The following is a 22,001-nucleotide window of genomic DNA, read 5'->3' as shown; positions in this document are numbered from 1 at the left end:
GAAGCAAAGTAATTAAGTGATGAAGTCATCAAGTAATCATGTAATTAAGAAATTAAGCAATCAAGTGATCAAGTAATCAAGTGATTAAGCAATCAGGTGATCAAGTAATCAAATAATTAAGTAATCAAGTAATTAAGTAATCAGGTAATCAAGTAATCAAGTAATCAAGTAATCGGTTAATCAAGTGGTAAAGTAATCAATTAGTTTTCGAGCAACCAAGTAGTCAAGTATTCAAGTAACCATTTTATCAAATTTTCAAGTAAGTAATCAAGGAGCAAACTAATCAAGTGATGAAGTCATCAAGTAATCAAGTAATCATGTAATTAAGAAATCAAGCAATAAAGTGATCAAGTAATCAACTAAACAAATAACCAAATAATCAAGTAATCAAGTAATCGAGCAATCAAGTAAACAGGTAATCAAATTATCAAGGAATCAGAGAATCAAGGATTCAAGCAATCAAAAATTAAGTAATCAAGGAATCCAGGAATCGAGGAATTCTTTTAAAATTGATGTTTTGAACTCTCGAAACTAGCTTTTCATTCATTTATCTATTCGTATCTGCTTTATTTAATTAACATCACTTTCTCTCTGTTTTCAGTTGGACCATTGCCGATTACGAGACCGCTTGCCGTCAGATGGGTTACAAAGGTGGTCGCTTCTGGAACTGGGTGGATCGGATACAGAACTTCGAGCCACGGTTACTGTTCGAAGATCCCAAATGCGGAGGCACGGAAGCTTCTCTGTTCGGTTGTTCCTGGGAGACGCGTCAGGTTGGGTCCGGGGTGTGCGATTATCATAGCGACATCGGAATCCAATGCTTGCCATTGTTCGACCAGGTAACTCCCCACTGGCGGGGTATTCGGTTCGAGTATGCTGAAAGTAAGGAAAAACTGGCCCACAATCATATCCTGTATGATTTTATTTCGCTGTCGGAGCTGAGAAACGTCGACATCATACGAGCTGGTACCGGACGGGGAGGAACTGCCGAAGCTGCCATCGCCGTGTTGGGAATACCGCCAGTATTGGATCACGTTGTAGTTGATCATGCATCATACACAGGAATAAACGTCACGAAGCACGATGCAGCGTTCATGTTCAAAGATATAACGGTACGGCGGAGTCGAGGATTTGGAATTTTCGTCAACTCAAGTTATGGATCTACGCTGCTGGACAGCGTTACAGTGAGCGAAAACGGCGCCGACGGGATCCGATACGTTGGTCACGATCTGCGAGCTGATGAACGCATCGATCGCAGCAAAGTATTCGACTTCTGCACTTTGACGACTACGGCTTGGCAAATTTATCCTCTACAGCTGTCATTCGAACAATCACAATTTGCTCTATCACAAAAACAGTGCGCTCAATCTCTAACGACCGGATACGGACATGTTCTTACGTTCCACTTCGTTTACTTCGAGATGGTCCGTAACGAAAGTGCAGTCATTCAAATCTACGATGGGATGTCAGAAAATGATCGCTTATTGGCATCGTGGAATATCCGCAACTCAACACGGCCTCAGACGGTAACCACAACCCGAGAGAAAATGCACATTAGGCTCCGCGCGGATCCCAGAAGTCGTGTATTAGCGCACTTCCGAGTCACTGCCGGCGTTTCGAAAGCGTACGATCTTAATGTAACGCAAGCTACCATAGTTGACAATGGCGGTCGTGGCATAGCGGTTGATAATCTACGGTCGAAGGTGCATGTGCACGCATCAACGATTTCGAACAATAAACACGCCGCCGGTTTGCACGTAACTAGCGGAGCAGGTGATGTTAATGTGACAGATTCCAAGATTAGCTTCAATGTTGGTGATGGAATCAATATAACGTACTACGGAGGAAACCGGAACATTTCACGCAGTTCGTTGAGTTCCAATAAAGGATACGGTTTTGCGGTTTGGTTGAATCAGACTACCAAAGAACGCCAGGAGTTTTTGGAATTTAACCAAACTACCACCATTGAATACTCCAACATCATCAAAAATATGGAAGTGGGCATTCTCCACGGCAACTACTGTGGAGATTCTTGGGTGAACATTACCGGCAACTGGTTCAACGACAGTTCGCACAACGCAATCGACATCCAATCGTGTTGGTTTGAGACAATAGAGAACCGAAAACTGCGACTTCAAATTGGGCATAATAGCTTCGAGCATTCAAACAAAATGGGTATCGTGATCAGCCCTATTCTCAACTTGGACGGAAAAATCGAGTACAATCAGTTCTTAAAGGGGAAATACGGAGCGCTGTTAACTAGAAACAAGCCTTGGGAAGAATTTCGGGCGCTTCCGGTACGACTGATCGTTCAACACAACTACTTTATGTATAATAGAGGCATCTACGTTGTTTCTTTAGGGTTGTCTCCTAATTCGGATGACAAAACCCAGTGGTTGTTGTTCACTAGGAACTTTGTGAAGAACAATAGAATCAAGGAAGCTTTTGGACCCATGGAAGACGAAGGCGAAGGTATAGGTGGTGAAGGCAGGTTAAATCCTCGATCGCGGGTTGCCGCCCCGGTCGTCATTTCTTCCAACAACGTGGATGTATTTCGTAACATTATTTCAAATTATGAATCGAATTACGAAGTTGGTTCGCAGCTGTCGGATCAAAGCATGGCCTTGAATGTTACGTACAACTGGTTGGGATACCAAGAAGAGGAGAAAATCTATGAACGGTTGTTTCACCGAAAGGATCGTTACGATCTCGCGAAAATAGAATACTTTCCATATCTACTGCATCACTCCAATCCGGGCACTCAGACTATTGCTCAGTTCGCAAAATTTGTTCCATTTTTCCATAAAGAAGGAAGCGATCGCGTCGGTGGAGAAGTCGATGGTCAGGAGATCTTACCTTCAGGTAGTTATACTGTTGAGCGTGACATCAATGTGCGGCCTGGAGGCAAGTTGATTCTCAACCCAGGGGTTATATTGAATTTCGCTCCAAGTGTCGGGATGATGGTAACAGGAAAACTGGAAGCTCGGGGGCGAAAACCTGATGATATCCTGTTCACACTGAAGCGTGAAGCCGTTATGATGGAAAATGATACGACAGAGGCTATTATGATGGACTCTGAAGTGATGATGGACATTGAAACCGAATCAATTATTGATCTTGGACATATAGATCCTCAGATCCCGAAGGTTCCCGTTAGATTGCTTGGCGGTGCTAGTGATCATGAGGGAAGATTGCAAGTCTACACTGAAGGTCAATGGGGAACGGTGTGTGATTACGGTTGGACTATAATCAATGCTGCTTTGGTTTGTCACCAGCTTGGATTGGCACTAAATCCAAGAGACTGGAGACTACAGCGATCGGAGGTCCCAGGAGCAGGTACGACGGAAAATGTTCTACTGTCGAATGTTCGCTGTACTGAGCATGATATCGATATAACGCAATGCCGAGCTGAAAAATCATCTCAGGGAGATTTTGAGAACTCTTGCAGCCATGAGAATGACGTGGGCGTAAGATGCTACGAAGGGGCTTGGGCAGGATTGCGATTTGGAGTACTTTCTGAAAGAGCCGATCTGCAGTACGTAACGATAGAAAAAGCTGGATTATTCGATTACATGACCAACATGTTCAAACCAGCACTTCAAATGGATTTGTCTCGGCATAATTTGGACAGCATCCGAGTTGTTGAGAATCTCCAGGATGGATTGGGGGTGATATATTCCGATATATACGCTGGATCGGTGAACACTATTAAGAACTCGGAGTTTGCTGCAAATCGTGGAAATGGCATAAGTATTAAACAGTTAGGATTAAAGATACATGGAAGTATAATAAAGGATAACAGAGGATCTGGAATTAATCACGATGCTGTGATATCTGCTCTTGAGCAACGTGAGATTACGAGTTGGTTCAACATGGTTCCAGATTTTAACGTTGATGATTCCGATTATAGACCAATTATGCTTCCGCGGGATTCTCAGAACATCGATATCGATCAGTGGCAGATTAAGCACATAATAACACTCCCTGTGCATGACGAACCCGTTGACAAATTGATCACGATCCGTTGTCAACCAGGTTACGTGATTGGCATTCAGCTTTTGAACCCCATAGAAAATAGATCCACAGAAAATATTTGGATTTATGACTCGTTAGCTGGAAGTTCTAACTCTGATATTTGGCAAGTTAAACGAGATGTTTCCGTATTTCCACTTACAACTAGTAGTTACGGTGCTATTCTGCAGTACAAAAGCGGACACAATGCAATTGGTGGAGCAGTTCTGATCCTGCGTTCTATCCAAGCACCAATCCAGAACATTTACAACCGAATTGTACGAGGACCAGTGCCAACTTTGCAGATCACGTCAACCAAAATCCAAAGAAACTTCCGAGGTATCACAGGAATCTACTACAATCGTTTCCTGGGCGAAAAAAGTGAGCTTTATCTACGGAAAGCAAACGAATCCATTAAATTGATCAACTGTGAGATCAGTCACAATCGCGAGGAAGCTATGTTCATCAACTCGCCCTTCTGGGACGTACACGAAAGTAACATCTCAGAGATAACAATCCACGTCAATAACAGTATAATTCGTGACAACGGACGGGGTATACGACAATTTTCAAAAGATCTGCGGTCGTCTAATAATCTGTTCCACTACGTTCTCCAAGATACAACCGTCGAAAGCAATTCACTTGGAGGATTTGAACTCAGTCTGCCGTACGTATGGCAATACAATGAGAATTTCACCCATTCAGTGTATCTGGGAAACGATACTTGGGTTCGGAATCGAAAGTTTGGAATTATCATAGATGGTCACTACGCGGTGGTAAACATTTCGTCCAACATTTTTATGGATAATGTTTGTGCCCATGGGCTGATCGGGTTCAAAGGAATGGAGAAGAAAATGCGAATCGATAACAATCGAATAGTCAAAAATTCCGGAAAGTATTTGCTAGAGTTCCGTTCCGACAGTCAGAGTGAGATCTTAGGTGAGATTCCGGCAATCGTAGCATTCAATAATATTGAGGGTAACGAGAAAGTGGTGTCCACGAGGTCAGAGATGCGGAATTTCATTCGAGGTGATCGAGGTAATGCAAAGGATCCCACGTGTGTCATCGGCTTTGGAGGTGTTCAGAAGGTGAAAATTTATCGGAACGTGATTTCAAACAATGAGCAGGACTATGATCTGATTGCGGGAATCAAATCTGCCCGGTTGCATAATTTCCTAGACGTTCGGGAGAACTGGTGGGGATCGCAGGATGAGGAGCACATCAACAAACGTATCTTCGACTTTGACGATTGGAACAATCATGCTGAAGCGCAATATAGACCGTACCTGATTGAGGATAGTGTAGATGGAAGTGTTTCGGTCGTGCATTCAAAAAATAGATCCGTTGATTTGGATAACTTGGGAGGAAGAATTTTTGAAGACCTTTCGATATACAGAAGAGATGTGCCATACGTGATCAAAGCGGATATTACTATAATGCCTGGAGTAACGATGAACATATATCCAGGAGTCGTAATGGAGTTTGCTCCAAATGTGGGTATTTTATCGTTGGGCACATTGATTGCTCGTGGATCCCGTGATGCAGAGATCATTATGAAACCCATCCAGAGTGCGTCCGAAAACATGAATCGTGTGGAACGATCCCTAGAGAATATGGTAAATTACGACTCTATTCGACTGTGCACCAACAGGAATTGCTCTGGCAGCGAACATGAGAATGAGAACATTCGAGAAGGTTTTCTTGAGTACTACAACCACACCACTCTTCAGTGGATCCCGATTTGCGACCGCAGATTTACTGAACGAAATGCGCAAGTTGTTTGCCGAGAACTGGGATATGATCCACTGGATGTGTTCTTTGGTCACGATCGTCGAATTGAGTTCCACACAAACTCGTTGACCCGAATTTGGTCTTGGGTTGAACCAATGGAATGTCATGGCGATGAATTACGTCTGGAAGAGTGTCCTGAAAGATTGAACGGTCAACTTTATGGACGACGACATGTTTGCCAGTGGGACTCTGCTTTTGTATTCATCAGCTGCAATGGAGAACCGGAGGAGAAAAATTATTGGGGTGGAGTTCGATTTGCTAACCAGGATTTTGAAGCCAGCTGGTACGAGCACAGAGTTCACGATGCAATCACTCATGCATCCACGAGACGCGTGGAAAGTGTTATGGAATTTGTGAAGCTGGAACGAGCTGGAATGTTGCACGGCGAGAAATCCCCATCGATACAGACGATTTCGAAAAATCCAAGTATAAGCTTTGTGAACATTAGAAATAGTGCGCATCATGCAGTGAATCTGGTATCGCCAAGTGCTGCCATCCATCTGAACTTTTTGTCCATTTACAAAGCGTTGGGTCATGGAGTTAACGCTATCTCATTGACGGGAGAAGGCCGCGAAAGTGATGAATCGAGTTACAATCCTTTGAAAGATCTGGATCTTCCATACAATTTGTTTTCCATGATTGATATCTGTGATACGAACAAGGAGATAACGTTGGAGGAACGAGTTCTCGTGTATTATAAGTACGACAATAATCCGGTGAATTGCGTAAAGATCTTCAAAAGTGCCTATCGGGTTAAACCACTTGGCTTCCGATTGCTGCAGTCAAACTTGTTCAACCATTCTAAGGAATATGGCCGAAGAGATATGATCCAGCTGATGGATGGTGATATATACAACGTTTCTGCAAAGCTGATTGGACTTGTGGACGCAGATTCCGGAAATCAAAAGAAGTTGTTCAAAACATACGAGCCTGCGTTGAGTGTTCGGTTGATTGCTAGTGGAGCACCTGCGAAGCATGGTTTCATTGCAGAAGTTGTAACACTGCCTATTTCAGCTATTGGATTTAGTAAGTACTTTTATAGTTGTTTCAACATGGCAAGAATATTTTCTAATGATTCTTTTATCTAGATCGTGATGCCCAGCATAACATTTCGAACTCCGATATCCAGGAGTGCGTTGGAGGAGGACTGCATTATGTAACTGTGGGTGAAGTATCACCAATCTTAACGTTGGAAAGAAATCGCTTCATACGGAACTGTCGTCAGCTGTACGGAAACTTCTCATCTTGTGAAGCTACCATTCGGGCTGATGTGCAAAATATGCAGTCGTTATATTTCAGAGTAGGTCACCAAAAAAATATTTTTTTAAATTTCGTATTGATCATCAATCATTTCATTTCAGAATAATCTCGTCCAAGAAAATCAGGGAGGTCTATCCATACGAGCGGATTCTCGAGGATCAGCCACATCGCTTCGCGGCTGGATTCATAACAACCTATTCGTAAGGAATCGTAATCGACCCGCACTGTACGTGGAGGGTCGACAGTCGTCTCCGTATCAGGAAGTTACCGTTCATAATAACTACATCACTCAAAACGATGCCGCCTTCAAGGACGTGGTCGTGTTGCGTCAGGTGGTTTCAAACTTCAGCCACAATTACGTTCACAGTAACAAGGGCGGTAGAATAATCGAAGTGTCCGGGTTTGATAGAGTTCGTTTACCAATCTATCAGACAACTTCGCATAATGGATTCTATGAGTATGACTGAAATTCTATTGATTTATGCGAAAACATTAATTTTTCAACTATCTTTACAGCAATACTGCAACTGATTGGAGCGGTAGAGCGACGATCGTAGCAGGGACGGCAGGGCAACATTATGTGGACAATATTTTTGCGAATCCGGATAATGACTACGAAATGATCACCGTCAATCGTTCAATGTAAGTATATTTAGAAAATGCATGCTGGATAGAGCACTAATATGTTGGCATTATTTTTAAAAGTTAAGCTTACTTAAAAATTGCTTTGATTCAGATATCAAGGTAAGATACTAATTCTACTGGGATCGATGTTGTTTATAAGGTTTATCCAAGGGTTTATCCATATATTTATTTTACTCTAAGTAACTGTAAGAATCCGATTTGAACGGTTCATTCAAAATTTGCATGCTTTATTTTTCTATTTCCCATATACAAACTAACCCTTCTGCATGACGCCGACATGTTGTACTTGAAGAATTGACTTCCAGTATTGGAATAGGTAGGTGTAGATCTTTTTGTTGTGTCATATTGTTGTATCTATCTTTCGACTGTATCCTTATGCTCATGTTAACTAATACCTCTCGTTTATCAGTACCCTGGACGTTTGGAAAACGAAGATCGATGCTACGCTGAACTACTGGAGCTATAACGGAACCTTAGCAGTCGGATCCCGTATTCGCGATCGCTTCGACGATCCCCAACTGCTGGAAGTACAATATCTGCCTCTGCACATGAACAACCAAACCGTGCTGAACGGCAAATGCCCACCCGGATGGACGCTACTAATCGATACCTGCTACATGTACGTCGGAGCGCCAATGAGTTTCCGTGAGGCACGTGACTTCTGCCGCTCCGACAATGCATCACTGCCGTTTATCCACGGTGACTATAATGCTCTGTGGTTCTTCCTGGAACAGCAATCCCGCTACTTACGTTCGGCCGAGAAGGTTTGGATTCAGCATCCCAACTACATCGACCAGTGCACTTCGTTCATCTACCGAAATGTGGAGATCGAGGAATGTTATGAGCGGCATGCATTCCTGTGCGAGATTGATCCCAAGGTAAGGAATATTTAGAAAACCGCTTAGGATCGATAATGTACGTCTTACTTTTAGGTTGAAATTGATCCTTTGTTCTGGAAAGCGGATGCCGTAGCAATTGGAATGATTACAGCGTTGATATTGGTGCTGCTGATGCTTCTTTGCATATGCTTTTGCTGGGTTTTCAAATCTCGCTACCGACAAACCCAAAGATTGCAACGGCGTAACAGCATTCGGCAAAGCTTGCGCAGCCTCAACAGCATTGATCCACAGGGATCTATTCGCAGAAGAAATTTCGTAAGTCCCTTTGTAGTACTGTTATCAAAATCGTACAAAATACTAACAAAATTTGAAAACTCACGCTTCAACGCACTGCTATTGATTTTAACGTAACGGCCTATGAGAAGTTTAATATTCATGACCGAAGATTCGGAACCTGCATTTGCATCGGTTACTAATTATTGGAACGTTTAATCAAGATACGATTTTCTTTGACTGAAAGCTTTTAAGAGTATTTTTTATGCAATGTGGGTTAGCCAAATGATGAAGCGCTTTGATCAGTATAATAAAAAAAATTGTATACTAATGTCCAATCACACTTGAAACGGCTGGTGGTCAGTCAGTATACAAAACAGCTAAAATTTTCGGCGAACAGTCAGAACCTGATACAGAATCGAATGAGCGTGGTGAAGCGAAAATAGATTTCTATACCAAGCTAAATCAAGTAAAATACTACAAAGTGAGTTTCTTGATTTCATAAACTTTTCTGTTTTACTTTGATTAACAACTGCGGTTGACAATCTTTGTTATGTTCGACACCCCCTCTCAGTTGCCGAATTTTAATAATTTTTCTCGGAGATCAAAGAACGATGGTGCTGCCGTCACCGCATCTCAAATGAAATGGAATTTTATGTCGACATTATTATTATTTATTCAGACTAAGGCCGAAGTGGCCTGTGCGGTATATAAGAGTCTTCTCCATTCGGCTCGGTCCATGGCTACACGTCGCCAGCCACGCAGTTTACGGAGGGTCCGCAAGTCATCTTCCACCTGATCGATCCACCTTGCCCGCTGCGCACCTCGCCTTCTTGTACCCGTTGGATCGTTGTCGAGAACCATTTTCACCGGGTTATTGTCCGACATTCTGGCTACGTGCCCGGCCCAGCGCAGTCGTCCGATTTTCGCGGTGTGAACGATGGATGGTTCTCCCAACAGCTGATGCAACTCGTGGTTCATTCGCCTCCTCCACGTACCGTCCGCCATCTGCACCCCACCATAGATGGTACGCAGCACTTTCCTTTCGAAAACTCCGAGTGCGCGTTGGTCCTCCACGAGCATCGTCCAGGTCTCGTGTCCGTAGAGGACTACCGGTCTAATGAGCGTTTTGTAGATTGTCAGTTTGGTACGGCGGCGAACTCTATTCGATCGGAGCGTCTTGCGGAGTCCAAAGTACGTACGATTTCCAGCCACTATACGTCTCCGAATTTCTGGTGTCATTTTCGGCAGTCACCAGTGAGCCCAAGTACACAAATTCTTCTACCATCTCGATTTCGTCACCACCGATGCCAACTCGCGGTGGGTGGCTCACATTGTCTTCTCTTGAACCTCTTCCTATCATGTACTTCGTCTTCGACGTGTTGATGACTAGTCCGATCCGCTTGGCTTCCCTCTTCAGTCTGATGTAGGCTTCCTCCATCTTCTCAAAGTTACGTGCCATAATATCTATGTCGTCGGCGAAGCCAAAATGTCGACATGCTTCGCTCTTTTTGTTTCTTTTTTCTTAGCCATAGAGCTATGGTACCCTGGCCTGGTTGTCTTCGAAAATCGGAATTGGGTGCATGAACTTTGTTTCTCCTAGATCGCTCGTCAAACCACTGAGTCAAATCGAGTCGCGCAGCTAGTCATGGCAATATATTCTGCATCAGTTGATGATAATGCTCTTTCGATCCTCAACGTTATTGGCATAATCAGTATCCACGAATCCAGTGACAGGGCAGGGGCATTGTTTCGGATGCAACGATAGACCTACTCAAAGTTTTGGGTTCCTTGGACATACCTGAGCACACGTTTAGCTTGATTCCAATTTACTGTGCTAGCTGCATTCTGAAATCTTGAAAGGTATCCGACGATAAAACACAAATCCGGGCGTGTGTCCATCATTAGGTACACGAGGCATCTAATTAACTCACTTTAAGGGTAATCATATCGATCGTTACTTCGCGGCAGCTGTATCCCAGTTTCAGGAGGTGTTTTGCAACGGTTGCAATCACTCATCCCAAATCGATGTATCTTCTCAATCAGTTCTACTTGTAATAACGTCATTATGCCTTGCTGACGATTCCATTGTATCTTGGTTCCCAGGAAGTCATGCAATTCATTAATATCGGTCATGTCGAATTCCTGCTTCTCTTTTATAGCCAATGTGCTTCTGAGTTTAAATATCTCAGGTTTAAATAAGCAAATCGTCCACTGCCAAAAATATCTATATAAGATATATGTGTCACCGTTATAAATTTTTGCAATAGCTCCACCCTAATATATTCCATACAGAACCACACATAAATTAAATAATTGCTAATTCGAGACCACACATAAAGTTTATTTGGATATATATTTTATTAGCAGCTCGCGTGGAAAATGATTATGTGTGCGCTTATATAAATCATAAGTTAAATCTATAGATTTTGCCAATAAATATGTGTGGATTTTTAGTAGTGTCCACGTAAACTACAATGCTACAATGTTTACCACTGGTTTACCGGCCTGGTGCTTTACATAGAGACAGTAATCGTAGCAATCCTTGTGTTTTAATATCTTTGAGATTGCTTTAATCCATACAAGCTTCACTTCAACCGGCAAACTTCTACTGGCTTGACTCGAACTCTTCGGGTTACTGCGTGTACCTTCTCCTCTTATAAATATTCCGCTTGGGAATGCAGTCCACACGTCCATTTCATGTATTTCCATTCCTCTGGCATTTGTAATGGTCAATACCGTCTGTATTGTGTTCAATTTCGCCATCGGGGCAAATGTTTCCTCGTAATCGATATTTTTACGTTGCACGCATCCCTTCGCTTCTAGCCTTGCCTTATGATGATTTGGTCTGCCATCACCGTCCGTTTTTAGGCTGAAGATCCATTTGCAGGGTACCGGAACAACTGATGGGGGAGGTTGCACCAGTACCCAGGTGTGGTTATTATCCAGCCCTGCCAACTCATCATTCATCGCTTCTAGCTATATTTCTTGATTAGGATGTCCAATGTCCATTAAGGTCACTCCTGACGGAATCCAAGATTAAAAGTGCTCCCGTTTTCGGGGGCACACCACTCGATACGGAAGCAACGCACAACTGTCATTTTCATTATTTCACGCATGCTGAGACGCAGCAAAGCTAAATCAACAAAAATGACAGTTGTGCGGGCCCCTGAATCAAGTGGTGTGCCCCCGAAATCGCGAGCACTTTTAATCTTGCATTCCGTCAGGAGTGACCTTAATACCATTAAATGTTACCCGAACCTGATAGCCTTGTGAGCAAAGGCGTAGGTTTGCCAATCCGGAGATGGCGAGTTCTATTCTCGGTCCAGTCTACGATGTTTTTGGGTGGGAAACATTCTCGACTTCCGAGACAAAGTGTATCCATTGTACTTGCCAGCTAAAGAAGATCTATACATGGAAATACTGCAAGGCGCGAATGCAGAATTGGGCAGTGTTTAAAAAGTGTTAAAAAATTGAAACTTAAAAATCATGGTATGGCTTGAAACAAGCACCGCGTTGTTTGAATCTACAAAATTAACTATTGAAGCTTGGTCTTGATTATGATAACATTCAATCAAGTTATCTGAAGTGGATACTGTCATCAAAATTCTAGAGAAATTCGGTATGACTGAATGTAACCCAACAAGAAATTCGATGGAGAAAGGAATTCAAATGAATAGCCAAGGTAGTCATCCCGAGCAGCACAAACCAGGCCAAACTGGTTGCAGCAACTTGATTGCGACTAAATCTGGTCACATATGAGTTGCAGTAACCTATATGGAATATGTGTGGTGCTAGGGATACTGCTCAACCGTACCGTGAGCTATTAAAGGTTGCCTAATGTACCGAATATTATTCGTGCGTTCGGATTTATGCTATCTTGTTAGAATAGGTCCCAAAAAATACCAACGGATAGCCATTGGCTAGCATTCAAGCGCGTTGTAAATACGTCAAAGGAACAACCATCACGGGACTGCTGTTCAAAAGAAGTGCATAGAGGAAACCACTCATTGGATATGTAGATGGCGACTGGGCATTCCACACGAAAGATCGCAAGCTTGTTACAGGATTCCTGTTTAAATTGGTCAGCTCAATGGTGTCTTGGGGGCAGCAGGGACTATGTCCAAGGGCTTGACGATCCCTCCCCAGGCCATCTGCGAGTTGTGGCGCCTGCCTAGGATGTGGTGGGGTTTGACAGTGGACCCTGTTAAACCTCTATAAAAAGCTGCATGTATCCGCAAGTAGGCTCCGCCAAAGCGACCGTGTGCCGCTCAAACCGCACAAGCCCAAGTCCTGGTGTTAGGTGGCACGCTAAACAGCCCTGACACGACGGCCCTCCGACGAGACAGGAAGTTTGCGCAGGCCCAATAAGCCGCCTTTAAAAACAACCATTACGAACGACATAAAAGATAATACGACTCGATACAATCGGCAACGACCTAGGCGACGAATGAAGGATCACAATAGGAACCTTGGAACATGGAACTTTAATTCGCTAGACTCCGCAGGTTGCAACAGGATAATCTACGATGAATTACATCCCCGTAACTTCGATGTCGTGGCGCTGCAGGAAATCTGCTGAACAGGACAGAAAATGTGGAAAATTGGGCATCGAACGGCTACCTTCTACCAAAGCTGTGGCACCACCAACGAGCTGGGAACCGACTTCATAGTGCTGGGAAAGATGCGCCAACGCGTGATTGGGTGGCAGCCAATCAACGCAAGGATATGCAAGCTGAGGATAAAAGGCCGTTTCTTCAACTGTAGCATCATTAACGTGCACTGCGCACACGAAGGGAGATCCGACGACGAGAAAGAAGCGTTCTATGCGCAGCTGGAGCAGACATACGATGGATGCCCACTGCGGGACGTCAAAATCGTCATCGGTGACATGAACGCTCAGGTAGGATGGGAGGAAATGTATAGACAGGTCATCGGACAGGTCTGCATACCGTATCGAACGACAACGGCCAACGATGCATAAACTTTGCAGCCTCCCGCGGAATGGCCTTCCCCCGCAAGAATATCCACAAGGCCACATTAGGGTGGCTCAAATTAGTATGGGAAAAACTTTTTTTGATGGGCCGCCCTCTTATTCGGTTCTATTTGATGCCCTGATGCTCTGGACAAAATTTTAGCCAAATCGGTCAACGTTTGGGCGGTGCTAAACTCGTTGAAAGTTTATATGCAGAAACATAAAAAAACAGTGAATTGCAGTTGGACGGCACAACTTACGATCAAGAACTATGATGCTCATTCACATATTGACGAATTTAAAACAGAATGTTATGCAGAAAACCGCGAGAAGATTGAAGTTTGCCCGGCTAAGTTATTAGCATTTCTCTGAAGTGGGGTTTGAGCAAATTTCGTTTTTTTTACCTTTGAAAAGAAATAAATTCACCGAGTTCAGTGCGTGATCTCTCATATTTCGGACAGCAGAACGATCGCGCGGTCGACCGAATTATTGTGTTCTGCATTGCGCGGCCGGTAATAAAATTAATCAGTTCAGTGCGTGATCTCTCATGTTTCGGACAGCAGAACGATCGCGCGGTCGACCGAATTATTGTGTTCTGCATTGCGCGGCCGGTAATAAAATTAATCAGTTCAGTGCGTGATCTCTCATGTTTCGGACAGCAGAACGATCGCGCGGTCGACCGAATTATTGTGTTCTGCATTGCGCGGCCGGTAATAAAATTAATCAGTTCAGTGCGTGATACTTGTTTCGAAGCGGGCTTGGTAGTCATATGGCTACTGCTTCTGCCTCATACGCAGGAGGTCGTGGGTTAAATCCCAGGTCCGTTCCATTCTCCTACTTTGTATCTTTCTCTTTATTTCTCATGTTCTAACAATCGCTAGAACTGGAAATGGACTTCCATACCGTTTCCATTACTATTCCTATACCTTCAACTTGAGTATTCTAACAGTAATCTGCTAGAATTGGAAATGAACTATAGAGCTCGTTTCCTACATCCAATTAGAAATTCCATCAGTTACCTTCTCCTATCTATCACATTGGCAGCTCGTTAACCAAGACGGACCTCTGCCTCTCCAACCTAACCCTGAAATTTTAACAAATTCCGCATGAACTCGTGGCAAGTGCAGTGGTATATTCGGCTTGCAGTGGGCGAGTGATTGCATCATCATTTCCTCCCCCTTCCCTACATTGACTTGCATTCTGACGTGGCAGGCGCCAGTATGACCTAACAAATGAGATCACCAGTACTTGTACATTGAAGATGTGTGCTAGTCCCAAGCAAACATCTGTTGGTTCCCTGTGCAAGAACAGCTGATCTGGTCATAATGGAGTAGCAACTACGAGCAGTCAATCAAGCTCAAGCTCAAGCTCAAGCTTTGAAAAGAAATAAATTCACCCCTACAACACTCCAGTAAAATGCTAATATCTTTGCCTAATAAACTCTATTCTTCTCGCGGTTTTCAGCATAACATTCTGTATTTAATTCTACAAGAACTGAATGAGTATCATGGTTCTTGATCGTAAATTGTGCCGTCCAACTGAAAATCACTGTTTTTGGATGTTTCTGCATACATTTTTGCATATAAACTTTCAACGAGTTTAGCACCGCCCAAACGTTGACCGATTTGGCTGAAATTTTGTCCAGAGCATCAGGGCATCAAATAGAACCGAATAAGAGGGCGGCCCATCAAAGAATTTGAAAAATTGTTTTTTGAACCACCTTAGGCCACATGGAAATCACCTAATCAAGTAACGGAAAACCAAATCGACCACGTTCTAATCGACGGTAAATTCTTCTCCGACATCACGAACGTGCGCACTTACCGCAGTGCGAATATTGAATCCGACCACTACCTCGTTGCAGTATGTCTGCGCTCAAAACTCTCGACGGTGATCAACACGCGTCGGAGTCGTTAGCCGCGGCTAAACATTGGGCGGCTGCAAGACGGTAGACTATCCCAAGACTACGCGCAGCAGCTGGGAGCGGCACTCCCAACGGAAGAGCAGCTAGGCGCAGCATCTCTTGAAGATGGCTGGAGAGATATTCGATCCGCCATTGGAAGCACCGCAACCGCCGCACTAGACACGTTGGCTACGGATCAGAGAACGACTGGTATGACAGCGAATGTGAGCAGTTAGTTGAGGAGAAGAATGCAGCATGGGCGAGATTGCTGCAACATCGCACGAGGGCGAACGAGGCACGATGCAAACGGGCGCGGAACAGACAAAACTCGATTTTCCGGAAGAAAAAGCGCCAGCAGGAAGATCGAGACCGTGAAGAGACGAAAGAAACATACCGCGCTAATAACGCACGAAAGTTCTATGAAAAGTTGAACCGTTCACGTAAGGTCCACATGCCACAGCCCGATATGTGCAAGGACATAAACGGGAACTTTCTTACAAATGAGCGTGAGTTGACCCAAAGATGGCAGTAGCAGTACGAAGAACACCTTGATGGCGATGTGGCAGACAACGGTGGCGGTATGGTACGGTATATACGCAGGACATACGACTTCCGGCTCCGAATCTCCAGGAAATCCAGGAGGAGACCGACCGACTGAAAAACAAAGCCCCTGGAGATGATCAACTACCAGGAGAGCTGTTTAAACACGATGGTGAGGCACTGGCCAGAGCGCTGCACTACCAAGTAATTACCAAGGTTTGGGAGGATGAGGTTCTGCCGCAGGAGTGGATGGAAGGTGTCGTGTGTCCCATCTACAAAAAGGGCGATAAGCTGGATTGTAGCAGCTACCGCGCAATCACATTGCTGAACGCCGCCTACAAGGTACTCTCCCAAATTTTATGCCGCCGACTAGCACTAATTGCAAGAGAGTTCGTGGGGCAGTACCAGGCGGGATTTATGGGTGAACGCTCTATCACAGACCAGGTGTTCGCCATACGTCAGGTATTGCAGAAATGCCGCGAATACAACGTCACACATCATCTATTTATCGACTTCAAAGCTGTATATGATACAATCGATCGGGACCAGCTATGACAGCTTATGCACGAAAACGGATTTCCGGATAAACTGATACGGTTGATCAAGGCGACGATGGATCGGGTGATGTGCGTAGTTCGAGTTTCAGGGGCATTCTCGAGTCCCTTCGAAACGCGTAGAGGGCTATTCAACATCGCTTTGGAGGTAGTAATACGAAGGGCAGGGATTGACACGAGTGGTACGATTTTCACGAAGTCCGTCCAGTTATTTGGTTTCGCCGACGACATTGATATCATGGCACGTAACTTTGAGAGGATGGAGGAAGCCTACATCAGACTGAAAAGCGAAGCTAATCGGATTGGACTAGTTATCAACACGTCGAAGACGCGCACTGGGAGTTTTTGAAAGGAAAGTGTTGCCTACCATCTATGGTGGGGTGCAGGTGGCGGACGGTACGTGGAGGAGGCGAATGAACCACGAGTTGCATCAGCTGTTGGGAGAACCATCCATCGAACCATCGAGAACCATCCAGAACCATCACACAACGAAAATCGGAAGGCTGCGGTGGGCCGGGCACGTAGCCAGAATGTCGGACAGTAATCCGGTGAAAATGGTTCTCGACAATGATCCGACGGGAACAAGAAGGCGAGGTGCACAGCGGGCAAGGTGGATCGATCAGGTGGAGGACGATTTGCGGACCCTCCGCAGACTGCGTGGTTGGCGAAGTGCAGCCATGGACCGAGCTGAATGGCGAAGACTTTTATGTGCAGCACAGGCCACTCCGGCCTTAGTCTGAAAATAAATAAAAAAAAATCAATGGTGTCTTGGGCAAGTCGAAAGCAATCAACTGCCCATATATCATCAAGTGAAGCATCATCAAGGTAGTATGACGCGCTTAGTGCCACAGTATCTGAAGACTTAAACTATCTGCATGGATGGAGTACTGCAGGATCCCAAATGCAATGCATCAATGGATCCTATGAATATTTTTTGAAACAATCTGGGTTGCATACGACTTGTAAAAAATCGAAACGAATCAAACATGTAGATATTAAGCATAATTGCATGACCAAGGGTCTCCAGTTAGCGTTGCTTGCAAAGGCGTAGGGTTGCCAATCTGGAAATGGCGAGCTCGATTCTTGGTCCGGTCTAGGTTGTTTTCGGGTTGGAAACTTTCTCGACACTCTGGGCATAGTGTATCCATTGTACTTGCCACGCGAGATACACACTCATACAATGGCGGGCATTGAAAGCTTTCAATTAATAACTGCGTACATTTGTTGTAGAATATCCTCAATTATGGCGTTGAACAATGTCCGATGCGATTTGTGATTAACTGAATATGTTACACGAAAACTTTGGCAAAATAATTGGAAAACTTTCATTGACGCTTGGTGTGATTTGGTAGAGCCCCGACCATATGTAGTACATGGTCGGGGTTCTGCCAAATCGCACCAAGCGGCTTTTTGTCTGACTTGTGATATTTTGATCGTAATAGGAAAACGGAAATCATTTCATATCAATTAATCCACACATTCATAGTAGGATATCCTTAGTTAGGAGGTAGAGGGATATCCAATACGATTTTTGATCAAACAAATCTGCTAAGCGAAAACTTAGGCAGAAAAATGGTTTTTTTTTTTGGCACTTGGTGCGATTTGGTAGAACCCCGGCCATTTATGACAAAAAAAAGGACGTTCCTTAGTGAATATTAGGCTTTTTTATAGTATAAATCAGCTAGAGTTTCCATTTCCCGGCCATTTTACTTGTCCCGGGATTCGGGATGAACTTGTTCGTATATCCCGGGAAATCCCGGGATCCCGGGATTTTTCGAAGCTTCCTTAGAAAACTTATTTTTTTATTTAAAAACAATTTTATTCAATGTTCAGGGGTAAACTTCATATTTTAGAATGGCCAGATAATGGATAATGGAACTCAGTTCAATTCTAATTTGAATCGATTCTTTCGAAAAAAAACGACTTCAAGAAGCAAATAATATTCACGTTTTTCTCGGAAGGTAGAGTACCCTTTTGGAATATATGATCGCCGAGTCCAAGAAGAAGAAGAATATGCATTGGGTTTAGACAGTTGCTGGGATTGCATTCAATACCCTAGTGACGAAAGATGGAAGATGCGCAGTAGAATCGTACTGGGCCCATAACCTATTGGAGCACCCTCACAAAGAAAACACAATACTAGAGTATCCTCCAACCCATGGCAGGCTACTAATTGATACTTTTGCCAAGCTCTTCCTAATCTTGATGTTAATCGTTAATTTATCGTTATCGCCGATAAAGTTAATTGTGTTCAACGTAATTGTTTGCTGCGATAAAAATAAATCAACTCAATTATTATCGGAGTTCGAGAATTTAACGTAAATTAACTCGATAATTTAACGATAATGGGGTTAACAGATTACGCGATTAAATATGGTATACAATTTTGACAGAAGCCGAGAATTGGATAAATTGATTGTTGATTTTGATTGAAGCGATACACCAAAAAAAGATTGGAAGGACATGAATTGGATCAATAATTATTTTGGAGGCAAGAAGCTCAGGAAGACTGATTCAATGTTGGGCGGCGCGAGAAGATTAGCAAGGCGAATATCAGCTAGTGTACACAACCTCACTATAGACGGGAGATGGGTAGGAAGCAGGCGCCAAATAGATGTAGCTGATCTTGTACTGTAGATACTTGTCGTTTAATTAATAGAGAGCTGTAGCTGCTGGAAAAATTATCAGTCAGTAGCCCTCCATTAAGTGGTATAGGGGAATCTACTATTTTTGTGAAGGTGATCTATTAGCTATATCCTTTTATTTTCATGTCTGTTCCTCTCTTACTCATTTAATAATAAGATGATATCGATTGAGCATCACACAGAACCTTGGCTCCGTATACATGCCTCAGCCTACCAAATAAACGAACTTGGAAAAAATCATGTCTGATGGGAGGTATAAAAATATGATATGGGTTTATTACCTAAGTTGGGTTTCGCGTTCAAAACAAATAACTTTTGTTAGAAGAAAAATTACACTGTTTGCGACCCGGAAATGAAACAGTATTTTTTGTCCCGGGATTCCCGGGATTTTCGGGATTTCGAAAATAATATCCCGGGAATCGGGAAATCTCGAATTTTCCTAAATCCCGGGATTTTTTGTCCCGGGATGTCCCGGGATGGAAACTCTAAAATCAGCCAAAATTAAGAATTTTAGCCTAAAATTGAGAAGAGATGCTTTGTTATTGTATTAAAAATATCATTGTTTACTCTTTTTGTCGCACAAGCCCACGGATGTATAAATATTGTAAGTGCACTTCCAACCCTAACACGCTTTTATGTTGTTTCACCTCAGTACGCTTTTAAAATGTAAAAATGGTTGACACAATCTTCTTTCATTTATTTTGTCAGGTCGTTTCACGTTCAACGGATACACTTAAATCTGTCACCACTGGCACGACAGATTACAAAAAGATGACCTCCAATGGTTCGATAGAATCCGTTGACAAGAGCGTGCTCAGCTCGGAAACCAACTACGATATGTATGACAAGCAGCAGTACAGTAACGAATATACGGATCAACTGAAAAGCCAAATGGGATACGGTGATGGCACTACTAACGGAGGCTCCGATTTTTTGCAGCATTCTAACGATAGCCCTACACGCAACAAAGTATATGGTTTGCCGGACTACAGTTCCCATGGGGGGAGCACCGCTTTCGAGCTTGCGTTCAGGAACGAAGGCTTCCGAGATACTTCAACTACATATTCCGGAGTCACACGAAACAATTCCATCAACACGGCAATCAATGAAGATACGCCAATAATTCATCACCAGGGTGGCGATACCGACGAAAGTGGTCCCGACTTCTACGGTGATTCGAGCACACTGCCGATGCGAGTAAAAGGCGACAATCTATTGTTCCTCAATGAGCTTAAAAATCGCCTGCCAGAGTACGCACCATTACCACCCAGTAACGGCCATAGCAGTTTCCTGCCAGCTCCTCCGGAGCCGCCTTCTAGTAATGCAACTCAGCTGAGCTCAAGCACACTGCCATACGATCAGAAGATTGATCGCCTTAACTTCAGCGCTCCTCATGAGTACCAACAACCATCCATTCAAGTCCGGAGGCCTGCGCCGTCCACGCCCAGCATCGATGCCCGAGAAATTCGACGTCCCGATTCCTACATGAAGGCAGTTAAAAAGTACGCCACTCCTGGGCGGGAACGAGAGTCTATCATTCCTCCACCACGCGTCGATGGTAATGGCAGCCGTAGGCCTAGGACTGTATATGAAGCGTCACCAGAGCAGGAACAGCAACACGCTCCACAGCGGTCCAACTACGCTCGTTCACGCTCCGAAGCGCTGCTCGAAACTAACTTTGACGAAGCTTTGGCACCGATGCCGGCTATGCTCAGTTCAGATAGTCGCAGCTATTCTCAACCACTCGAGACTGCTATGTAAGAAATCGTTAACAAATATTGTACAGATATCTATAGACCTGCACTGAAGTCGAATCCATCGAATAGGAAACATATAAATAATAGAAAGTCGTCTTAGCTGAACCCATTTCGGCCAAAGTTTCAACAAAGGGAGCTATGAAGAAAAAAATAAAATTAAATAGGAAACATTTATGTTTGGTTTGATGGTGAGATGAAAAGCTATCCAACATAATGAAAAACCGGGAGGTGAATCCGTACTCTGTGCATTAGTCGAACTCAAGTGTCTTTGCTTGTTGAATACGTTTAAATATTTGTATATAAATAGCAATAGAAACATAGAGTAGAAAACGAAGCGAAATGATCCAGGTACAATTTGTGATTGTCCTCGTGATAGATTAACAAACTTTACGTTGTAGAAGTATTTTACAATCAAAACGACAACAATATACGCGTTTATTTCAAACATCACGATCGTATCGTGTTAGATGACCAGCGTAAACAAGAAGCATTTTGCGAAATAATAACGGCTTTGTTGTATACTCAGTTTTAAAGAAACAGGTCAATGGAATTTATTCAATATAGGATCGTTAGCTACAAACAAATAGGCGGGAGGATTGATAACCATGAGGTTTTTCTCAGTTGTTTATACAGGTGCCTAACGTCCTCTGATCAAGATTAGCGTTGATCACGTGTCGCTATTGCCAATAAGTCTGGGGCAAATGAGTATTCCTGTAGGTAGTGATCCAAATAGTGTGTCTTATCGTGATAAACTGAGTAGAAATATACAGCATTTTCAAATTAAAATACATTTTAATTTTGAACTTCA

General features: G+C 43.6%; 1 protein-coding gene across 4 annotated transcripts in view; it reads left to right on the top strand.

The window, feature by feature from the left end:
- LOC134213187 (protein bark beetle) overlaps window positions 1-21,683 on the top strand; it is a 78,680-nt gene extending 56,997 nt beyond the window's left edge. For 3 of the 4 annotated variants that reach the window (XM_062691894.1, XM_062691892.1, XM_062691893.1), the window contains exons 4-11: window positions 602-6,828; window positions 6,891-7,102; window positions 7,164-7,519; window positions 7,579-7,704; window positions 8,000-8,023; window positions 8,117-8,585; window positions 8,640-8,861; window positions 20,145-21,683. In XM_062691894.1, the coding sequence (XP_062547878.1) occupies window positions 602-6,828; window positions 6,891-7,102; window positions 7,164-7,519; window positions 7,579-7,704; window positions 8,000-8,023; window positions 8,117-8,585; window positions 8,640-8,861; window positions 20,145-21,197 (8,689 nt within the window). In that variant the 3' untranslated portion in view covers window positions 21,198-21,683. The remainder of the gene's footprint in view (window positions 1-601; window positions 6,829-6,890; window positions 7,103-7,163; window positions 7,520-7,578; window positions 7,705-7,999; window positions 8,024-8,116; window positions 8,586-8,639; window positions 8,862-20,144) is intronic. The other variant, XM_062691895.1, reaches the window with a different exon arrangement.
- The last annotated feature ends 318 nt before the right edge of the window (window positions 21,684-22,001 follow it).

The sequence above is a fragment of the Armigeres subalbatus genome, chromosome 2, assembly GCF_024139115.2.
Source record: "Armigeres subalbatus isolate Guangzhou_Male chromosome 2, GZ_Asu_2, whole genome shotgun sequence".
In the NCBI taxonomy this organism is placed as follows: domain Eukaryota; kingdom Metazoa; phylum Arthropoda; class Insecta; order Diptera; family Culicidae; genus Armigeres; species Armigeres subalbatus.
The sequence above is the reverse complement of the archived record's forward strand: the minus strand, read 5'-3'. Positions and strand labels throughout refer to the sequence as shown.